Raw genomic sequence first — 19,042 nt, forward strand, 5'->3', positions numbered from 1 at the left:
GATCCATATGAGCTTATAATGGGTGAGGATTGAGGAATCTGCTGGTTCAGGTACCTTTTCTTTAGAACCGAATCACATATAGTGAACCTTAAGAGCTATCCTTAGGTAGAGCTGTGTTAAGCCTTAGTAGTTGCCCATATCTATGTTTTGATTATTTTTTGTTTTTGCTTGTATTTTATTATTGATATCTGATACTGACTTGTTGTGTTTTGTTTTGATTGTGTTTTGCATAACATTGCATACTAAAGGAGGTGTTGATTCGTATTCGATTACTAAGTTAGAAGATTTAACATGGAGAATGAATTTTTTGATAAAGTTAAGGATAATGCGGCCGTCCGTGCATGGCCAGAGAAGTTACAATTAGAGAAAGGGGATAGCCTGGCAGAAGGATATACATCAGAGTTGCAAAAATTCACTCGCATCAATGTAACGTAGAATGAGTTGCAGGAGTTGAGAGATATATGGGCTCGTTGGGATGAAGGAACCAAATAGTTATTCTATTAGAGCTATGGTGATATAGCTTACTTGCTCGATATTAAGGTGGACAAGCATCTGTTCTGAGTTATGGCTCCATTTAGGAATTTTGCTTACAATTGTTTCACTTTTGGGGAAGTGGATTTGGTGCTTACCATGGAGGAATATACTACTCTGTTGAGGTGTCCAAAAGTTCAAGTCAGAAAAGCTTATGCTAAGGTTTTTAATGGTCTAACTTTTGCGAAGAAATTGATGAATATTTCGGGGATGAACGAGCCTTGGGTCACTACTCGAATTCAACAAAAGGGAGATAGTAAATGTATTCCTTGGGAGAATTTGAGAAATTTGGTTTTAACACATCCGGATGAAAGGAAGAGGGTCGATATCTTTGCCTTAAGCATCTTTGGATTGGTGATTTTTCCTAAGGCTTTAAGAAATGTGGATGAGGCAGTCACTGACTTATTCGATTGTCTTGAGAAGGGAATCACACCTGTACCTGCAATACTGGCTGAGACATTCAGATCCTTGAGCATGTGTCGGAGGACAGGCGAAGGTCGATTTATTGGATGTGCACAGCTTTTGATGGTTTGGTTTCATGGGCATTTTTGGAAAGTGAACAAGGTTTCCTACCGGGTCTTCTCTGAAAGTTATTCCCCATTAAAGGAGGAGGCAGCTATGCCAATGAGAGATGATATTTCAGAGGAGAAATGGATGGAAATTCTTCAAAATCTCAAGGAGGAGGATATAGAGTGGAGAGCTTTTTGGATGGTTCTTGATGAGATTCTGTATCGATGTGGGAACTTTGATTGGGTACCATTGTCAGGAATTTGGGGAGCCACAGGATATACTCCTTTTCTTGCATTAAGATAGTATAAATCTAGGCAGTTTATACCCACGACTTACGGGCTGGCTCAGTGTGAATTCCCATATAAAGGTGACCACTATAAGAAGAAAGTTCGAGAACTATCTGATGCTTGGAAGCAAACTCACTAGATAAAGAGGTTCGCTATTGGTTCTATGAGACACCTGAATACAATGGATGGTTTAGGAAAAGGGTTAATGATAATATTTTTAAACCAAGTTTAGAAGGCACCCGACCAATGGAGGAACAATTACAAGTTGCCCCGTCAGAGCTAGAAATTATAAAGTAAGATTGTGAGAAGAAGTGTTCTGAGCTTGGGAAAAGGATTGAGCAGTTGAAGGAAGAAAAGATGCACCTGAGAATGGATGTGGAGGTTCAGAAGTCAGAGGCAGAAAAGTTAAGGAAAAGCAAGATTGAGGTGGAGAAAAATTTGGAAAGTTTGAAAACAGATTATAAGAAGCTGCATCTGTCGATGAGGACTGCTGGGTTAGGTAAAACTTCAAAGCAATGGCATCAAGACGTTCGAGAGGAGAAAGCTAATGCTGATCAATGGGAAAAGAGGTTTCTAGAGGCTCAAGCTTGAAATGAGGTTTTGGAGAAAAGTCTGTCAGAGAGTAAAAATGAACAAGACGAATTAAGGGCTAGAGTAGCGGAACTTGAGAGATCTCTATGTCGATACCGGAATTGCAATTTTGTGATAGAGTTAAGAGCAAGCTTAAGCAAGATTGAAAAGATGAAAGGGAAAATAGAAGAATTAGAGGCAGCATTGCAAAATTGTGAAATGAGGATCGAGTTCTTGGAAGCAAACAAAGAACAATGGAAGGGACAGCTTCATCATTCTCAAGATCAAGTTAGAAGCAGAGATTATATTATGGGAGAAGCCGTAACACAAATTCGAGAAGTAGCTAATTACTTGCAGTCTTTAGCGGTACAAGCAGACATATTAAGTGTGAAATATGAGTTGGAGTCAGATAGGGGACAAGAACTAGCTTTGTTGCTTAGGAAAATTAAGGCTCTGAGCATTAGGGCAAAGTCTTATTTATAACTCAGTTTTATGTAAATAATTTTATTTTCTAGTAAAGTTTTTTAAATGGAATTGAATTAGAATTGATAAGTCATTTGCATTCATGCATTTGCATTACATTACATCATATGCATTAAAGGCCATAAAAAGATTCTAATTAATTAAAAATTATTTTAGTAATCTGGAAACCAACAAAAACACATGAAATATGCATCCTTATGGTACAAGGAAAAAGACCAAGTCAATGGACAAAAGGCTTGAGAAGTTAGAGCAAATGCAAAGAGATATGCAAGAACAAATGCAGTCACAGATGCAAGAACAGCTAGCTAAGATTCAGCAAGAGATGAAGGAACAAATGATGGAGTCCCAAAGAGATATGATGAACCAATTGTCCCAATTTCTGGTGGGAAGGATGGATAAAGGAAAATGTCCTATGGATAATGTTGGGGAAAATAATGAAAACCCTCAGTATCCTCCTGGCTTCATTCTTACACATGTACAGACACAACCTGTGATTAATTTGCAGAAACCATCTGTTACGATCAGGCCTCAGTAGTTTCAGGCTGGAGTTTCAATACCAATGAATTTTCAAGCTGGCTCAGGTTTTAATCCTGGTAATAACTCGAATAATCTAATGGTGCCTAATGTGGATGAAGTTACGAAAGAGGAAAATGCAAGGACAAAATCACAGAAACAGTTGGAGGAGTGGTATAAATCGCTGGAGGAAAAGGTCAGGGCAATGAAAGGTGTTGATAGACATACCAGAATTGATGTAAAAGATCTGAGTTTGGTCCTAGACTTAGTACTTCCATACAAGTTCAAGATGCTAGAATTTGAGAAGTACAATGGAATGAGCTGTCCTGAAGCTCATATCACTATGTTTTGGAGAAGAATGACTGGGTATGTTAATAACGATCAATTGTTGATTCATTGCTTCCAAGACAGTTTGGTGGGGGTAGTAGCTAAATGGTACAATCAGTTGAGTCGAAACAGAATTAGTTTGTGGAGAGATCTGGCACAAGCATTCATGAAGCAGTACAACCATGTAACAGATATGACCCCTGATAGAATTACTCTACAAAATATGGACAAGAAACCAAATGAAAGTTTCAAGCAATATGCACAAAGATGGAGGGAAGTAGCCATCCAGGTTCAGCCGTTGCTTTTGGAGAAGGAAACTACAATGCTCTTTATTAATACTTTAAAAGCTCCATTCATAACTCACATGTTAGGAAGTGCCACAAGGAGTTTTGCGGATGTGGTAATGACGGGAGAAATGATTGAGAATCCTATAAGAAATGGAAGGATAGATGCAGGAGAAAGTGTTAAAAGGTCTGCCCTGTAGAAAAAGGAAAATGAGGTGAACAATGCAAACATGGGGTATTCAAAGTCTGTTACTATAAGTCAACCAAAGGCAATAACTGCTGGTCAGGGTTCATCAAGGCAGGAATCTGAAACAAAGCAAAACAATGAGAAGCTTCAATTTACGCCAATCCCCATGACATATAAAGAATTATATCAAAGTTTGTTTGATGCACATGTGGTGGCACCTTTTTATCTAAAGCCGTTACAACCTCCGTTCCCTCAATGGTACGATGCAAATGCTCAATGTGAGTTTCATGCAGGGATTATAGGGCATTCGATAGAAAATTGCACTACTTTTAAGAAGTTGGTCAAAAGATTTATTCAGATGGGCATTTTGAAGTTCAATAATGCACCCAGTACAGAAATTCCGCTACCGAATTATACTGATAGCGGGGTAAATGCAATAGATGGAGGTATGGGAAAAAGAACCAAGGTGGATGTTTTAGAAGTAAAAACTCTTTTGAAATGGGTTTGGAAGGAGATGGCAAGAAGGGGATTAGTTACTTCGAGTTCAGAAGGAAGTGATGATGAGATAGAGAATTATTGTGAGTTTCAACATGAAGAGGAACACGTAATTCATGAATGTGAAGAGTTTAGAGCTGTTATCCAGGGCCTGATGGACAACAAGGAAATAAAATTTTATGAAGAGGTTAAGGAGAAGGAGTATATGTGCGCGTCAGAATCTATGAAATTTAATTATCCCGTGGTTATTATTTCGGGCCCTAAGAATGAGGCAGGAATTCAGATGACACTGAAGATCATAATTCAGATAACAAAAAAGGTCCCTTAAAATTATGATTGTAATGTGACAGTCCTGGGAAATGAGAGTTTGGTCAGCCCGTTAAAGGAGGATCCAAAATATAGGTTCTCACACGAGCAGTGGAAGACGATATGATTTGAAAAATGCCAGAACAGAGCCTATAAAAGGAAAAGATATGACGGTTGAACAGGAAAGGGGAAAGGTGGTCGAACCTGGGGTGCCTGTTAATGAACCAGTAAAAGAAAAGGAAGCTAAGGAATTCTTGAAATTTCTGAAATATAGCGAGTACAGTGTGGTAGAACAATTGCATAAATAACGAACCCACATATCCATATTGGCTTTGCTTCTAAGCTTAGAGGTACATCGAAGTGCATTAATGAAAGTGCTGAACGAGACGTACGCGACGAATGATATTTCTGTCAATAAGTTGGATCGGTTGGTTAATAACATAAGTGCAGACAATTTCATCTTTTTTAATGATGATGAGATACCACCAGGAGGTAGGGGATCTGCCAAAGCTTTACATAGAACCACCAGGTGTAAAGGATACACATTGCCAGGGGTTCTGGTTGACAATGGGTCGGCATTGAATGTATTGCCCTTGTCCATATTAAACAGGTTACCTGTGGATAGCTCGCACATGAAGGGACGTCAGAATATAGTGCGAGCATTTGATGGGGAAAGGAGAGTCATGGGAAGAATAGAAATACCTTTGTTGATTGGCCTAACTACATATGAAGTAGATTTCTTAGTGATGGATATTAAGCCCTCTTACAACTGCCTGTTAGGGAGACCTTGGATACATTTGGCAGGGGCAGTGCCTTCGTCATTACATCAGAAGTTAAAGGTAGTATTAGAAGGACGGTTGGTGACGATAAATACTGAAGAAGATATTATCACAGTTGTAAGCAGTGATGCGCCATATGTAGAAACAGATGATGAAGCAATTGAGTGTTCTTTTTTATCTTTGGAGTTTATAAATGCCACATTCATCATTTAGGGAAGTAGAATTCTGGAGCCGAAAATGTCTAAAACTACGATGATGGGTTTACGGTTGATGGTAGGACGTGGAGCTTTACCAGGGAAGGGACTTAGGATGTGACAGCCCTAAACTGACCCTAGTCGGAAAGTGGTTTCGGGACCACGAAACCGAGTCCTATAAGAAATTAAAAGATATATTCCGTGTTTATAATGTGAGTGAATGCATGTGTGAAAGTTTCATGCATTAATTTGATTATTTTTATGTGAATTTTGTTAAAAAGGACTTATGTGAAAAATATTGAAATTGTGGTAGGTTGAAGTGTAGTGGTCAAATATTGCATGGCTTAAAATATGGGGATTTGCATGTCAAATTCCCCATTTTTATGTAAGTGGCCGGCCATGATGATGGTTGAATAGCCATATATGCATTATATATTATATTATAATAGTTAATGGTTTAAATTTTAAAATAAAAAAAGGGGAAGCCATACATCCTTGCCTTGTGCTTGCCAAATGTTGAGAAAGAAAGAAGAAATATAATTATTAAATGATATTTGGCCACTATATAGGTAAGTGGACGGTAATGGACCACTATTTAAAAGGTTTTGATATTAAATTACAAAGATTAATTTAGTAATTGGCTTATTAAAATGAAATATAATAGAAGATGGTGATAAAACAAAGTTACACCCATCCTTTCTTGCATTTTGCGAAAACCATAAAGAAAAGAAAATGGAAATGAAGCTAAGGCATTCGGCTATGGTGAATGTATAGATTAAGGTATGTTTAATGCTCTTTCATTGAAAATCCTTGTATATTTGGAGTGGTCATCAAGTATAGAAGTCACTCATGGCAAAATTTTTGTAAATGGATGAAGATGACATTTGGTCATGGATGTTTATATTTCTTTGATGTTGGTTTTGATGTTTTGTGTATTGAGGGTTGATAATAGATGGAAGTCGAATGGTTGTTGTATGTAGATAGCATGCATGCTAATAATGTTTTTATTTTCTACTTAATATCTTATTGATTATGAGTTACATGAATATTTAGTTGAACATATACCTTGAATTATGTTCAAAAATTTTAATTGATTAGTTGTACTCTTCTTTTGCTTTTGAATATTCGAAATATTGAAGGTGAAAGGCTGGAAAATTTCAAGTTGAAATGTTGTCCAAATGCTGGAAATTTAGCATGCATATTCTTTTATTTAAATGCTTTGACCGAATGTTGGAAGTTAACTTGCATGCTGTCTGGTTGTTGCATGAGGGAGTTAAAATTGAACTTAAGATAGTTTATTACTAATTAATTTGCTCTTGTAATGCTGTAAATTATTGGCTGTCCAAATTAGGACAAATTTATGGTACTTAGCTAATTAATATGTCTTTGTAATACTTAAATTATTGGCTGTCCAAATTAGGACAAAATCATGGTGTTATGTGCTAGCATGATATGTATGTGTGATTTAAGTGAAAAATGTTTAGATGATTTATAGTAATTGGCTAATGTGTTTTGTGGATATAGATGCGAATGTGGACTCAAGAAATTAATTGGAAAATTTGTTGTTTGTTTAGGTGATAGAAAGTATGAAATAGTCTTATGTGATACGTGTATATAAGTAGATGGAAGTGAAGTGTCCTATATTTTTGTGTATGGGATTAATTGCATTTTGATTTTAATGTGCATGATTATTACTATGTTTAAAATGTGTGAAAGCCGAATATGCTCATGATACAATGCTTGATTAGTTGATTAACAATAAGTTAAATTTGTGTAATTCAAGCTCAAGAGCATAAGGAGCCAATTTTGGATAAAGGAAAGCGAAACTAATCGATTAGTCAATCCGTAGTTATTCGATAAAATCCAAGGTAAGTTTTGAGTAGTCACCTTTAGTATATAATTGATGATGCCTTGATATGTGTATATTAGATGAATTGTGACCTTTTGGTTCTACTTGAATTAAGTTGTGTGATAAATAATTTATGTATATGATTTATAGTTGAATGGTCACTATGGGTTAAGCTTGAATGATGAAATGGATATGTGATATTTATGTATGACTTTTGAACTGAAATGTAAATGACGGTGTTCATATGGAGATTATATCCGAATGTAGCAAATGACTACTGATGTGATATGTTGAATGAGATGTGTTAATATATGATTAAATAAGCATGAAATCGAATCATGGCATGTTTTATTAAATATGATACATATTGAAATCTATTGTTTTAGATGTAGATTAAATGATATGTGATTGCCAAATGTGATTGTTAAGTGAATAATATTAGTTAAGTACTTAAGCAAATCTATTGTTTTACTTAAGCTTAAGAGCAAAGAGGATCAAAGTCGGATAGGGGAAAAGAGAAAGTAAACGAATAGCCGTGGATATCTAGTCGTCGACCACTTCCGAGGTAAGTTTTAAGTGATTAAACGTTGAGTAAATTCAATCATAATAGGGCATAATGAGTTGATTTAATAAGGCATGATGTGGCCATGATATGTCTTAAACTCAAATGGTAAGTTCATAAGTGTTTGGAATTGGAAATTTAAGAGCAAATTGTAATAATTTGCTTAGGACAGCAGCAGCAATGTGATTTTAGAAAATCACTATAAATTGTTGGTGTGGAATTATAGGATGAATAAAATATGTAATCAAATCTTAATTAGTCTAGTTTCTTATAAAAGAGACCGTGTAAGCAAAGAAATTTCCTATAAAGAGATATTTAAAGTTGTGTGAGACGATTGTCGAATGACTCTGAAATCCCTGTTCTGTTTTAGAAAATCATTATAATTTGTACAAAAATGGTTATAAGATAAAATTTATATGCTTAGACTCCTTAATGATTCTAGTTTCAAATGAAATCAAGTAGAACATATTTTGAATTCTGTACAATTAGAAATTTGATTCGTAGTGAAGAGTGGTCAGATTAGTCAAACAGTGAAACAGGGGAAACTTTAAGAAAAATCTGGTATTGATTTGCCAAACCTAAAATTCTAAAAATTTTATAGATGGAAGATATATGAGTCTATATTCAGAGAAAATTAACGACAATTGATTTTGAGTTTTGTAGCTCCAGTTATAAATAATTTTGTGACTATTGCTCAGGAAAAACAACTTGTAGTGAATATGTGAATTTGTTGAAAACATTGATGAAACTATTTGAGTTGCTTATAAGCTATTGCTGAAATTGATGCACAAGATAAAGATATGTATATGTGGTAAAGCCGAATGGCTAATGTGAAATATGTATGAGATATGTATATGTGGTAAAGCCGAATGGCTAATGTGAAATATGTATGGGATATGTATATGTGGTAAAGCCGAATGGCTAATGTGAAATATATATATGAGATATGTATATGTGGTAAAGCCGAATGGCTAGTGTGAAATATGTATGAGATACGTATATGTGGTAAAGCCGAAGGGCTAGTGTGAAGTATGTAGGACGTGTGGGTATATTGTGGCCGAATGACCAAATGTGAAAGTTGTGTATTATTAGATATTTGATGAGGCAAATGAATTACAAATATGACAGTCGATGTGAATGTCGTAACATGTGATTAAATGTACATGAAACTTGGAAATATATTCCGGGTAAGACCCGATGACTACGTGTGGAGATTATGTCCGGGTAAGACCCGATGACTACATGTGGAAAAATATTTCGGGTAAGACCCGATGACTACGTGTGGAAAAATATTCCGGGTAAGACCCGATGACTACGTGTGGAGATTTTGTCCGGGTAAGACCCGATAACTTCGTGTGGAGATTTCATCTGAGCTAAAGGTCTCGCCGATAATCCGAGTAGAGGTTAAAGCTATAAGACTTTGTAATAACAATTGCTTATAAATATATTCAATGTGAAAGGTTAAACAGGTATGTACTCCAAGTTTATATGTGAGCTTGATTTGAACTAAATCATAAGGTAGTTATGTGATGCATACGTGAGCAATCTATGAAACTATTCCTATGATTATGTGACATCGGATCAGTGTGAGAGGTTATGTGAAATTATGCAATATATCTATGTCACATGAGCTCACTTCTATGTGAAAATTTATCTGCCTATTGCATATCTTTGAGATGTGCATATTCGGTAAAGGGATGGTATGCTAGAAGGAAAAGTAAAATAAAAATACTGAACAACTATGTTATAATTTGATTGTTATCTGTTGACACTGCTTAAAACTTACTAAGCATTGTAATGCTTACTCCGTTTACTTTGTTTTTTTACATTTTATAGATCCCATTTGGAAGCTACAGGCTCGGGGTCGTCAACAACTAGTCACACTATCACTATCCTTTGTTTGGTACTTGCTATGTTTTGGATTATCTTATGGCATGTATAGAATAGACTAGTGGCGGAAGAATATTTTGGTTAATGTATATAAGCCATGCGAAAATGGCATCTTTTGAATGTTTACTTAGAGAAGTTTAAATTTTATCCCTGGCTGCGCTTAGTACTTATCTAAATGAATGACCTTTATTTCAAGAAAAAGTTCAAAATTTTACGGTTCTGACATGAGTTACAAGTCCGGTAATGCCCCTTACCTATTCCGGCGACGGTCACGAGATAGGGGTGTTACATAGGAGATGTCTCCAGGAAAGAATTGAGGTTTTGATGCTGAAAGACAAACATGATCGCTTTGGTTTGGGATTCAAACCAGATGTAAGACAAAGGAAAAAGGGAATTGGAAAGAAGGCAGAAAAGAAGAAGAGCACGTGTGAGTGGTGGAGAAATTAAGTGGTAACCTATGTTAATACCTTACATTCCCGGGACTTTTGTATCGGAAGCAATCATTTATCCTAAACGAGGGATGCTAGAGAAAGAAAACATGGAAGGAGTATTGGGAAATGTGCACATCAATGCCATATTCGAAGATTTCGTCAGATATTCGTCCATATGAGCCTGGGAGTGTTCTAGACAATTGGACTACAGAAGATATTCTTGTAGTTTTTAGAGCTCACTCAGAGTAATGTTCAAAACAAACTTGTTGTTTTAAGCTTAGAGGCAAAAAGGCTTTCTTTATGAAATAGGCTCATGTTCAAACATCATTACTTCAATGAAATACATTTTTGCTATCATTTTGAGTAAACATTTTTTATTCTTTCCACAAGTAATTGTGTTATTTTTTTCATTTAAATAATTATCCTGATTCTTTTCTGGACTTTCTTCAATCATTCTTTTATTTCATTCAAAAACATACCATACAGAGAATAATTATCAAATTAATTCATTCTTTGTATATTTTCTGTACCTATAATAGGTTCCTGGATATCAATATCACGAGTGACGCTGGTATTGACTCAGAATTACTATTTGAGCAAGACATGTGTTTAGAGGGATCTCAAGACTTTGAAGATGACAGAGACTGTGATTTATCTCCGGACTTGTTAAGGATGGTAAAACAAGAGGAAAAGCAAATTTCATGTGACACCCCTAATTTGACCCTGGTCGAAAAGTGGTTTCGGGACCACAAAATTGAGTCATAAAAATAATTAGCCGTCATATTTTATGACTATTATATGTGAATACGAATGTGTGAAAGTTTTAAGCTTTGATTTAGTAAATTGCATGTGAATTTAGTCAATAGGACTTATGTGTGACACTTTTGAAATGTGATAGGTCAAAACATAAGGATCTATTAGTGCATGAAATAAAAAGGGTGGACTTGTATGTCAATTTCCCCCCCTAATTAGTAGTGGCCGGCCATGAGCAAGAGAGTGGACAAAATGTTATGGGGTGAAACATGTTGGAAACATATTGTGTTAGTGTGTTATGGGAGAAAGAATAAAATAAAGGGTTAGTAATAAAGAAATGAAAAGGGAGGGGTGATGAGAACAAAGTTGTCTCATCCATGTTCCCCCCCCCCCCCCATTGCCGTGACTTGAGAAGGAAAGAAAAGAAGAAATCGGTTCTTCTTGGCTGAAATGAAAAGAGGAAGAAAGGAATGAAGCTAGAAAGGAGAGGGCAGCTGCATGTAGTGGAAAACCATGAAATTTGTTTGCTTAGAAGTTAAAATTTTCAAGTAAAAGAGTAACTCTTCTAAACTCTCCCTTGCCCATAGCTTTTCGTTGACAAATTCTGGTTGCATTGTTGATTTGAGCTTGACGAATATGTGGGAGAAGAGAAGATTTTCTTTTCTAGTTGCAAATGTTGCATGTCTAGTAGATGAAGAGTTTCTCACTTGTGTTAAAAGAATTTAGTGAATGCTTGTGTTGTTATAATCCATTTTGTAACTTTGGGGTTGATTGTATTTAGCTAACAAGGTAGGAGAAGGTTGTAGTAGAAAAGGAAAGAGCAAATTGAATAGGTAGAATCGGTGTTGGGAACCTTAGTGAGCTTTCCTTGAACTTTTATTCTCTTGTGTTTGACAATTGTTGAAAATGTTAAATCATTGTCCGAATTTTACCTTGTTGGTATTGTTCATTGCTGCCTCGCTTATGCTATCGATTGTGGTATTGATCTTTGTTTGAATATTGTGTTGTTAATGACGTTCGGATAGTGGTGTATTTATGTTGTTTTAAGGACTGTTGTTTAGTGTTTTAATGCAAAAAAAAAATTTGTTGTTTAGGCGACAATTAATGTTATCTTAGTGATTGTAAATTTATGTTAATAATGGTTGAAGTTGTTAATGAACAAATGATATATAAATGAGCTATTTAGATGTTAAAGAATGTTGTCTAAATGGATGAAGACTATGATGTCTAAAAGCTGCTATTAATTGTTTTACAAGCTGAAATTTAAGGGATTGAATGCGAAATTAATTGTACATGAAGGTTAAAGTTTTTGTATCCGATGCTTCAATCCAAGCTGAGTGATGGTGTTCGAAAGTGCTCTGCGGCTATAGCTTAAGAGCAAAGAGGATCAAAGTCGGATAGGGAAAAGAGAATGTAAGCGAATAGCCGTGGATACCTAATAAATCGACCACTTCGAGGTAAGTTTTAAGTGATCAAACATTGAGTAAATTCAATCAAAATAGGACATAATGAGTTGAGTTAATAAGATATGATGTGGCCATGATATGTCTTAAACTCAAAAGGTAAGTTCATAAGTGTTTGGAGTTGGAAATTTAAGAGCAAATTGTAATAATTTGCTTTGGACAGCAGCAGTAACGTGATTTTAGAAAATTACTATAAATTGTTGGTGTGGAATTATAGGCTGAATAAAATATGTAATCAAAGCTTAGTTAGTCTAGTTTCTTATAAAAGAGACCGTGGAAGCAAAGAAACTTCCTATAAAGAGATATTTAAAGTTGTGTGGGACTGTGTCGAATGACTCAAAATCCCCTGTTCTGTTTTAGAAAATCATTATAATTTGTACAAAAATGGTTATAAGATAAAATTTATATTCTTAGACTCCTTAATGAGTCTAGTTTCAAATGAAATCAAATATAACACATTTTGAATTCCGTACAATGAGAAATTTGATTCGTAGTGAAGAGTGGTCAGATTAGTCAAATAGTGAAACAGGGGAAACTTTAAGAACAATCTGATATTGATTGGCCAAACCAAAAATTCTGAAAATTTGTTGGATAAGATATGTATGAGTCTATTTTCAGGGAAAATTAACGGCACTTCATTTGGAGTTTCGTAGCTCCATTTACGAATAATTTAATGACTATTGCTCAGGAAGAAACAGCTTGTGCTGAATTTGGGATTTTGTTGTAAACCTTAATAAAACCATTTGAGTTGCTTATAAGCTATCGATTAAACATTGGTAATCAAAGTACCAAATCCGTATTAAAGTGAAGCTATAAGCCACAAATGACTAGTATACCTAGTCAATTTTGTTATGATGAAATTGATGTACAAGATATGTATATGTGATAAGGCCGAATGGCCAATGTGATGAATGTGAAAGTGTATATATGTGATAAGGCCGAATGGCCAATGTGATGAATGTGAAAGTATATATATGTGATAGGGCCGAGTGGCCAATGTGATGAATGTGAAAGTATATATATGTGATAAGGCCGAGTGGCCAACGTGATGAATGTGAAAGTGTATATATGTGATAGGGTCGAGTGACCAACGTGATGAATGTGAAAGTGTATATATGTGATAAGGCCAAATGGCCAATGTGATGAATGTCAAAGTGTATATATGAGATAAGACCTAATGGCCAATGTGATGAATGTGATGAATGTGAAAGTGTATATATGTGATAAGGCCGAATGGCCAATGTGATGGATGTGAAAGTGTATAAATGTGATAAGTCCCGAAGGGCATTTGTGTCAGTACTATATCCGGGTTAAAACCCTGCAGGCTTTATGCGAGAATATTATCCTGATTAATGTTCGTAGGCTTCGTGCTCGTACTATATCCGAGCTTTAAAGACCCGACGGCTAAATGCTAGGATTCAAGTAAGACTTTGATATTGAGTATCGCATTAAGTTACCATCAAATAAGTATTATGTATTTAAGATGTTCAGTACGTATTACTTACTCATCGGTGGAGTGATTTGAGGTGAATTATCAATTATCAAAGAGGTAGGTAAATGTGATTAATATTATAACTCCAAATATGAGAATGATGATCTAATTGGTAATGGTATGTTTGTATAATAAAGTATGCGATGAAATATTCTTGTGTATTAGTGCATATTCTGCCCAAAAGCCTTATGATTTGAGTATGGGTTGGGTTGAGGTAGATGTGCCAGTACAAGGTAAGAATTATGATTTGTAAGCTTACGTATATGTGATAAGGAATATGTTTGGTTCTTTATGTGCCTATGGTAATTTAGTACTTGTCATGTTGAAATACTTAAAAGTATGGATGTGATTATGAACAAGTGGAAAGGATTATTGAAAGTTGAAAATCGATGAAGAATGTGCTTTGGAAATATTTGACCATCTAGGTCATTATTATTGAAAGTATTTATGTGGCGACCAAGTGTTGCGTTTAATGATATTATAGATCGAGATGAAGCTCTAGATTAACTTCATCGAACAATTGAAATGAATGACCAATGATAGTGATTGAGAACACTTTGTTTTGCTTAAAACTTACTAAGCATTAAATGCTTACTCCGTTCTTTGAATCTCTGTTTTATAGATTTTGGTTCGTCATTATCGGACTCGGGATTATTGAAGTCGAAGTTGCCCACACTATCAAAGCGCTTTTGGTACACTTTTGGTTGAACTCGAAAATGGCATGTATAGGACTACCCTTTTTGTTGTTGGTCATGTACCCTTCGGTTTTGTGTAAATTTGGATAGCCATGCGAAAATGGCTTAAATATACTTTGATCATAGCATTAAAATCGTTTTGTATGTTGTTTGTCGAGAGGGATGGAAATGTTGGTAACGGTTAGCCATGGGAATGGTCATTCATGATCACTTTTGGTATATGTATGACAAACTCTAGTTGATCCATGGAAGAAACAGCTTGTGCTGAATTTGGGATTTTGTTGTAAACCTTAATAAAACCATTTGAGTTGCTTATAAGCTATCGATTAAACATTGGTAATCAAAGTACCAAATCCGTATTAAAGTGAAGCTATAAGCCACAAATGACTAGTATACCTAGTCAATTTTGTTATGATGAAATTGATGTACAAGATATGTATATGTGATAAGGCCGAATGGCCAATGTGATGAATGTGAAAGTGTATATATGTGATAAGGCCGAATGGCCAATGTGATGAATGTGAAAGTATATATATGTGATAGGGCCGAGTGGCCAACGTGATGAATGTGAAAGTATATATATGTGATAGGGCCGAGTGGCCAACGTGATGAATGTGAAAGTCTATATATGTGATAGGGTCGAGTGACCAACGTGATGAATGTGAAAGTGTATATATGTGATAGGGTCGAGTGACCAACGTGATGAATGTGAAACTGTATATATGTGATAAGACCTAATGGCCAATGTAATGAATGTGAAAGTGTATATATGAGATAAGACCTAATGGCCAATGTGATGAATGTGATGAATGTGAAAGTGTATATATGTGATAAGGCCGAATGGCCAATGTGATGGATGTGAAAGTGTATAAATGTGATAAGTCCCGAAGGGCATTTGTGTCAGTACTATATCCGGGTTAAAACCCCGCAGGCTTTATGCGAGAATATTATCCTGATTAATGTCCGTAGGCTTCGTGCTCGTACTATATCCAAGCTTTAAAGACCCGACGGCTAAATGCTAGGATTCAAGTAAGACTTTGATATTGAGTATCTGCATTAAGTTACCATCAAATAAGTATTATGTATTTAAGATGTTCAGGTACGTATTACTTACTCATCGGTGGAGTGATTTCGAGGTGAATTATCAGTATCAAAGAGGTAGGTAAATGTGATTAATATTATAACTCCAAATATGAGAATGATGATCTAATTGGTAATGGTATGTTTGTATAATAAAGTATGCGATGAAATATTCTTGTGTATTAGTGCATATTCTGCCCAAAAGCCTTATGATTTGAGTATGGGTTGGGTTGAGGTAGATGTGCCAGTACAAGGTAAGGATTATGATTTGTAAGCTTACGTATATGTGATAAGGAATATGTTTGGTTCTTTATGTGCCTATGGTAATTTAGTACTTGTCATGTTGAAATACTTAAAAGTATGGATGTGATTATGAACAAGTGGAAAGGATTATTGAAAGTTGAAAATCGATGAAGAATGTGCTTTGGAAATATTTGACCATCTAGGTCATTATTATTCGAAAGTATTTATGTGGCAGCCAAGTGTTGCGTTAAATGATATTATAGATCGAGATGAAGCTCTAGATTAACTTCATCGAACAGTTGAAATGAATGACCAATGATAGTGATTGAGAACACTTTGTTTTGCTTAAAACTTACTAAGCATTAAATGCTTACTCCGTTCTTTGAATCTCTGTTTTATAGATTTTGGTTAAATCACTATCGGACTCGGGATTATTGAAGTCGAAGTCACCCACACTATCAAAGCCCTTTTGGTACACTTTTGGTTGAACTCTGAAAATGGCATGTATAGGACCACCCTTTTTGTTGTTGGTCATGTACCCTTCGGTTTTGTGTAAATTTGGATAGCCATGCGAAAATGGCTTAAATATACTTTGATCATAGCATTAAAATCGTTTTGTATGTTGTTTGTCGAGAGGTATGGAAATGTTGGTAACGGTTAGCCATGGGAATGGTCATTCATGATCACTTTTGGTATATGTATGACAAACTCTAGTTGATCCATGGAGGATCATGAAATAGGTAAAGTTTACCTTAAAAATAGATGCTAATAGGAGCAGTGACGTGAATGTGAAAAATCACTAAAAATAGTAAGAATGGAATTAAATAGTGAATAAATTATGTAATCGAACCTTGATGAATCTATTTTCATAGGAAAGTAACAAAATGATCATATGAATAGTATGTTAAGAGATATTTAAGTTTTCGTGAGACAGGGCCAGAACGGTTTCTGGATTCCCTGTTCCGACTTTGGAAATTCATTATAAATTAAACAGAGATAATTAGAAGTCATGCTATATATGTACAGATTCCTTTTCGAGTCTAGTTTCTATAGAAACAAAAGGAATCAGTATTGAAGCCCAGTACAGGGAGATACCCAAGTCGTAATGCGCAAAGGTCAGTGTAGTCGAACCCTAAAATAGGGGAGAATTTAACTAATAAACTGTACTAATTGGCTCAACTAAAAATTCTATAAAAAAATCTGTAGATGGACATGTGAGTCTAGTTTTAGGAAAAAATTACGGAACTGATTTTTGAGCTTTGGAACTCAAGATATGATTTTTAAGGTGACAGTGATGCAGTTAGCCAACTGCCTGGAAATTTTTAAAAGTGGACTGTGTAAGTAAATTAATTAAGTCGGTTAGCACCTTGTGTTCGACTCCGAAAACGGTCTCGGGTACGGGGTGTTACATTTCACCTCATAAAGAAGCAGTGGACATGGTGACTCTAGAAGAGAGGAAAGTTGTAAAAATCAGAACATGCATAACTGAAAAAACAAAGCGAGACCTTGTTGGGTTGCTTTAGGAATTCAAGGATGTTTTTGCATGGTCATACCAGGATATGCCTAGTTTAAGCACTGATATTGTAGTACATCGCCTTCCCATAAGAGAAGATTGCAAGCCAGTACAGCAGAAACTTCGAAGAATGAGGCCAGATATTGTCTTAAAGATAAAAGAGGAAGTCAAAAAGCAATTTGATGCGGGATTCCTTCAGGTGATCAAGTACTCAGAATGGGTAGCCAACATTGTGCCTGTTCCTAAGAAGGACATAAAGGTGCGAATGTGTGTGGATTATAGAGATCTAAATAAGGCTAGCCCAAAGGATAATTTCCCCTTACCTCGCATTGATACGCTAGTGGACAATACGGCTAGTGTAAAAGCCCAAAATTGGGTCTAGTTGGAACAGAGGTTTCGGGACCACAAAATTCGAGATAGAAATAATTATTTTATGATTATTTTGAGGTCTATGATATGATTGCATGATTGTGTGAAAATTTCGTGAAGAAATGCTATGCATAAAGTGCTCAATTTGAAGTTAGGGACTAAATTGAATAAGTTGCAAAACCTGTATTCTAGAAGTTTCTAGTATGAAATTGCTTTGAAATATTAATTAAGAGGTCTTAAATAGAAATTTGACCAATTTCTAAGTGATGGACAAAAATTGGACATGGATGAAATTTTTTGAAAGTTTAGTAAGGAAGGGCATTTTGGTCATTTGGTAATTAAAAGAAATAAAAAGGGAAAATAAAGCCAAAATTGACTCATCTTTTTCATGGAGGCCGAAATTAACATGGGGGAAGCCATGGATAGGGATTTAAATCTTTCCAAGCTCAATAGTAAGTCCGTTCTAACCCCGTTTTTCAAGTTCTTTACGTTTTTCGAATCCCGGTAATTTGATTAAGCTTATTCTAGCAATAATTTAAGCTAGGGTTCATATTTGGAAAAATACCCAAAGGTGAAATGTGTTTATTTTGCTGTTTTATGATAGAATATGAGGTTTTAAATTATGTTAGATAGCTTGTGCTACTCGGTTTTGAGTGAAAATGAGTAAAAGGGCTTAATCGGTAAAAATACCTAATAGTAATAAGTATATGTTAGAGTGAGAATTTGATGTTGCCATAGAAGGGAAAAGTGATCAGCATGTCATAAAACATAAGAATAAGGGATGAAGTTTAATTCCCGAGCCTAAGGGCAAAAGTGTAAATATGCAAAAGTTTAGGGGCAAAATTGTAATTTTGCAAAAGTTTGAGTTAAGGACTGTTTTGAATAGTACATTAATTAAATAAGTAAAATATGATGTTTTAGATCCCGAAAAACGAGATTTGAACCTAGAATGAGAGAAATCAAAAATTGGGAAAGTTGGTAAAATGGTCATTTTAGTATCGAGGTAAGTTCATATGTATAATAAGCATTAATTTATGCATGTTTCAATGTAAAATTGATATATTTATTATAATTTCGAGGTGTTGAAAGTATGTAAGTTGGTATGATAATAATACTGACAATAATCTTGTAATTTATATTTGAAAGTTAAATTTAGTGAATTAATTGAATTATGTTAAATTAAATGATTATGGTGCCAAGTTTATGAATTGATTTAAAAATATGTCTATGGTACAT

At 35.1% G+C, this 19,042-nt stretch overlaps 1 protein-coding gene across 1 annotated transcript; it reads left to right on the forward strand.

Moving 5' to 3' along the window:
* The first annotated feature begins 564 nt into the window (after window positions 1-564).
* Window positions 565-1,344, forward strand: LOC108477846 (uncharacterized). The gene has a single exon (XM_017780330.1). The coding sequence runs from the start codon at window positions 565-567 to the stop codon at window positions 1,342-1,344; it is 780 nt and encodes a 259-aa protein (XP_017635819.1).
* The last annotated feature ends 17,698 nt before the right edge of the window (window positions 1,345-19,042 follow it).

Source organism: Gossypium arboreum, chromosome 1 (genome assembly GCF_025698485.1).
Source record: "Gossypium arboreum isolate Shixiya-1 chromosome 1, ASM2569848v2, whole genome shotgun sequence".
NCBI lineage: Eukaryota > Viridiplantae > Streptophyta > Magnoliopsida > Malvales > Malvaceae > Gossypium > Gossypium arboreum.

What these genes read in the sequence shown, in the direction of transcription:
- LOC108477846 (XM_017780330.1), top strand. Translation starts at nt 565, where the DNA reads ATGGCTCCATTTAGGAATTTTGCTTACAATTGTTTCACTTTTGGGGAA.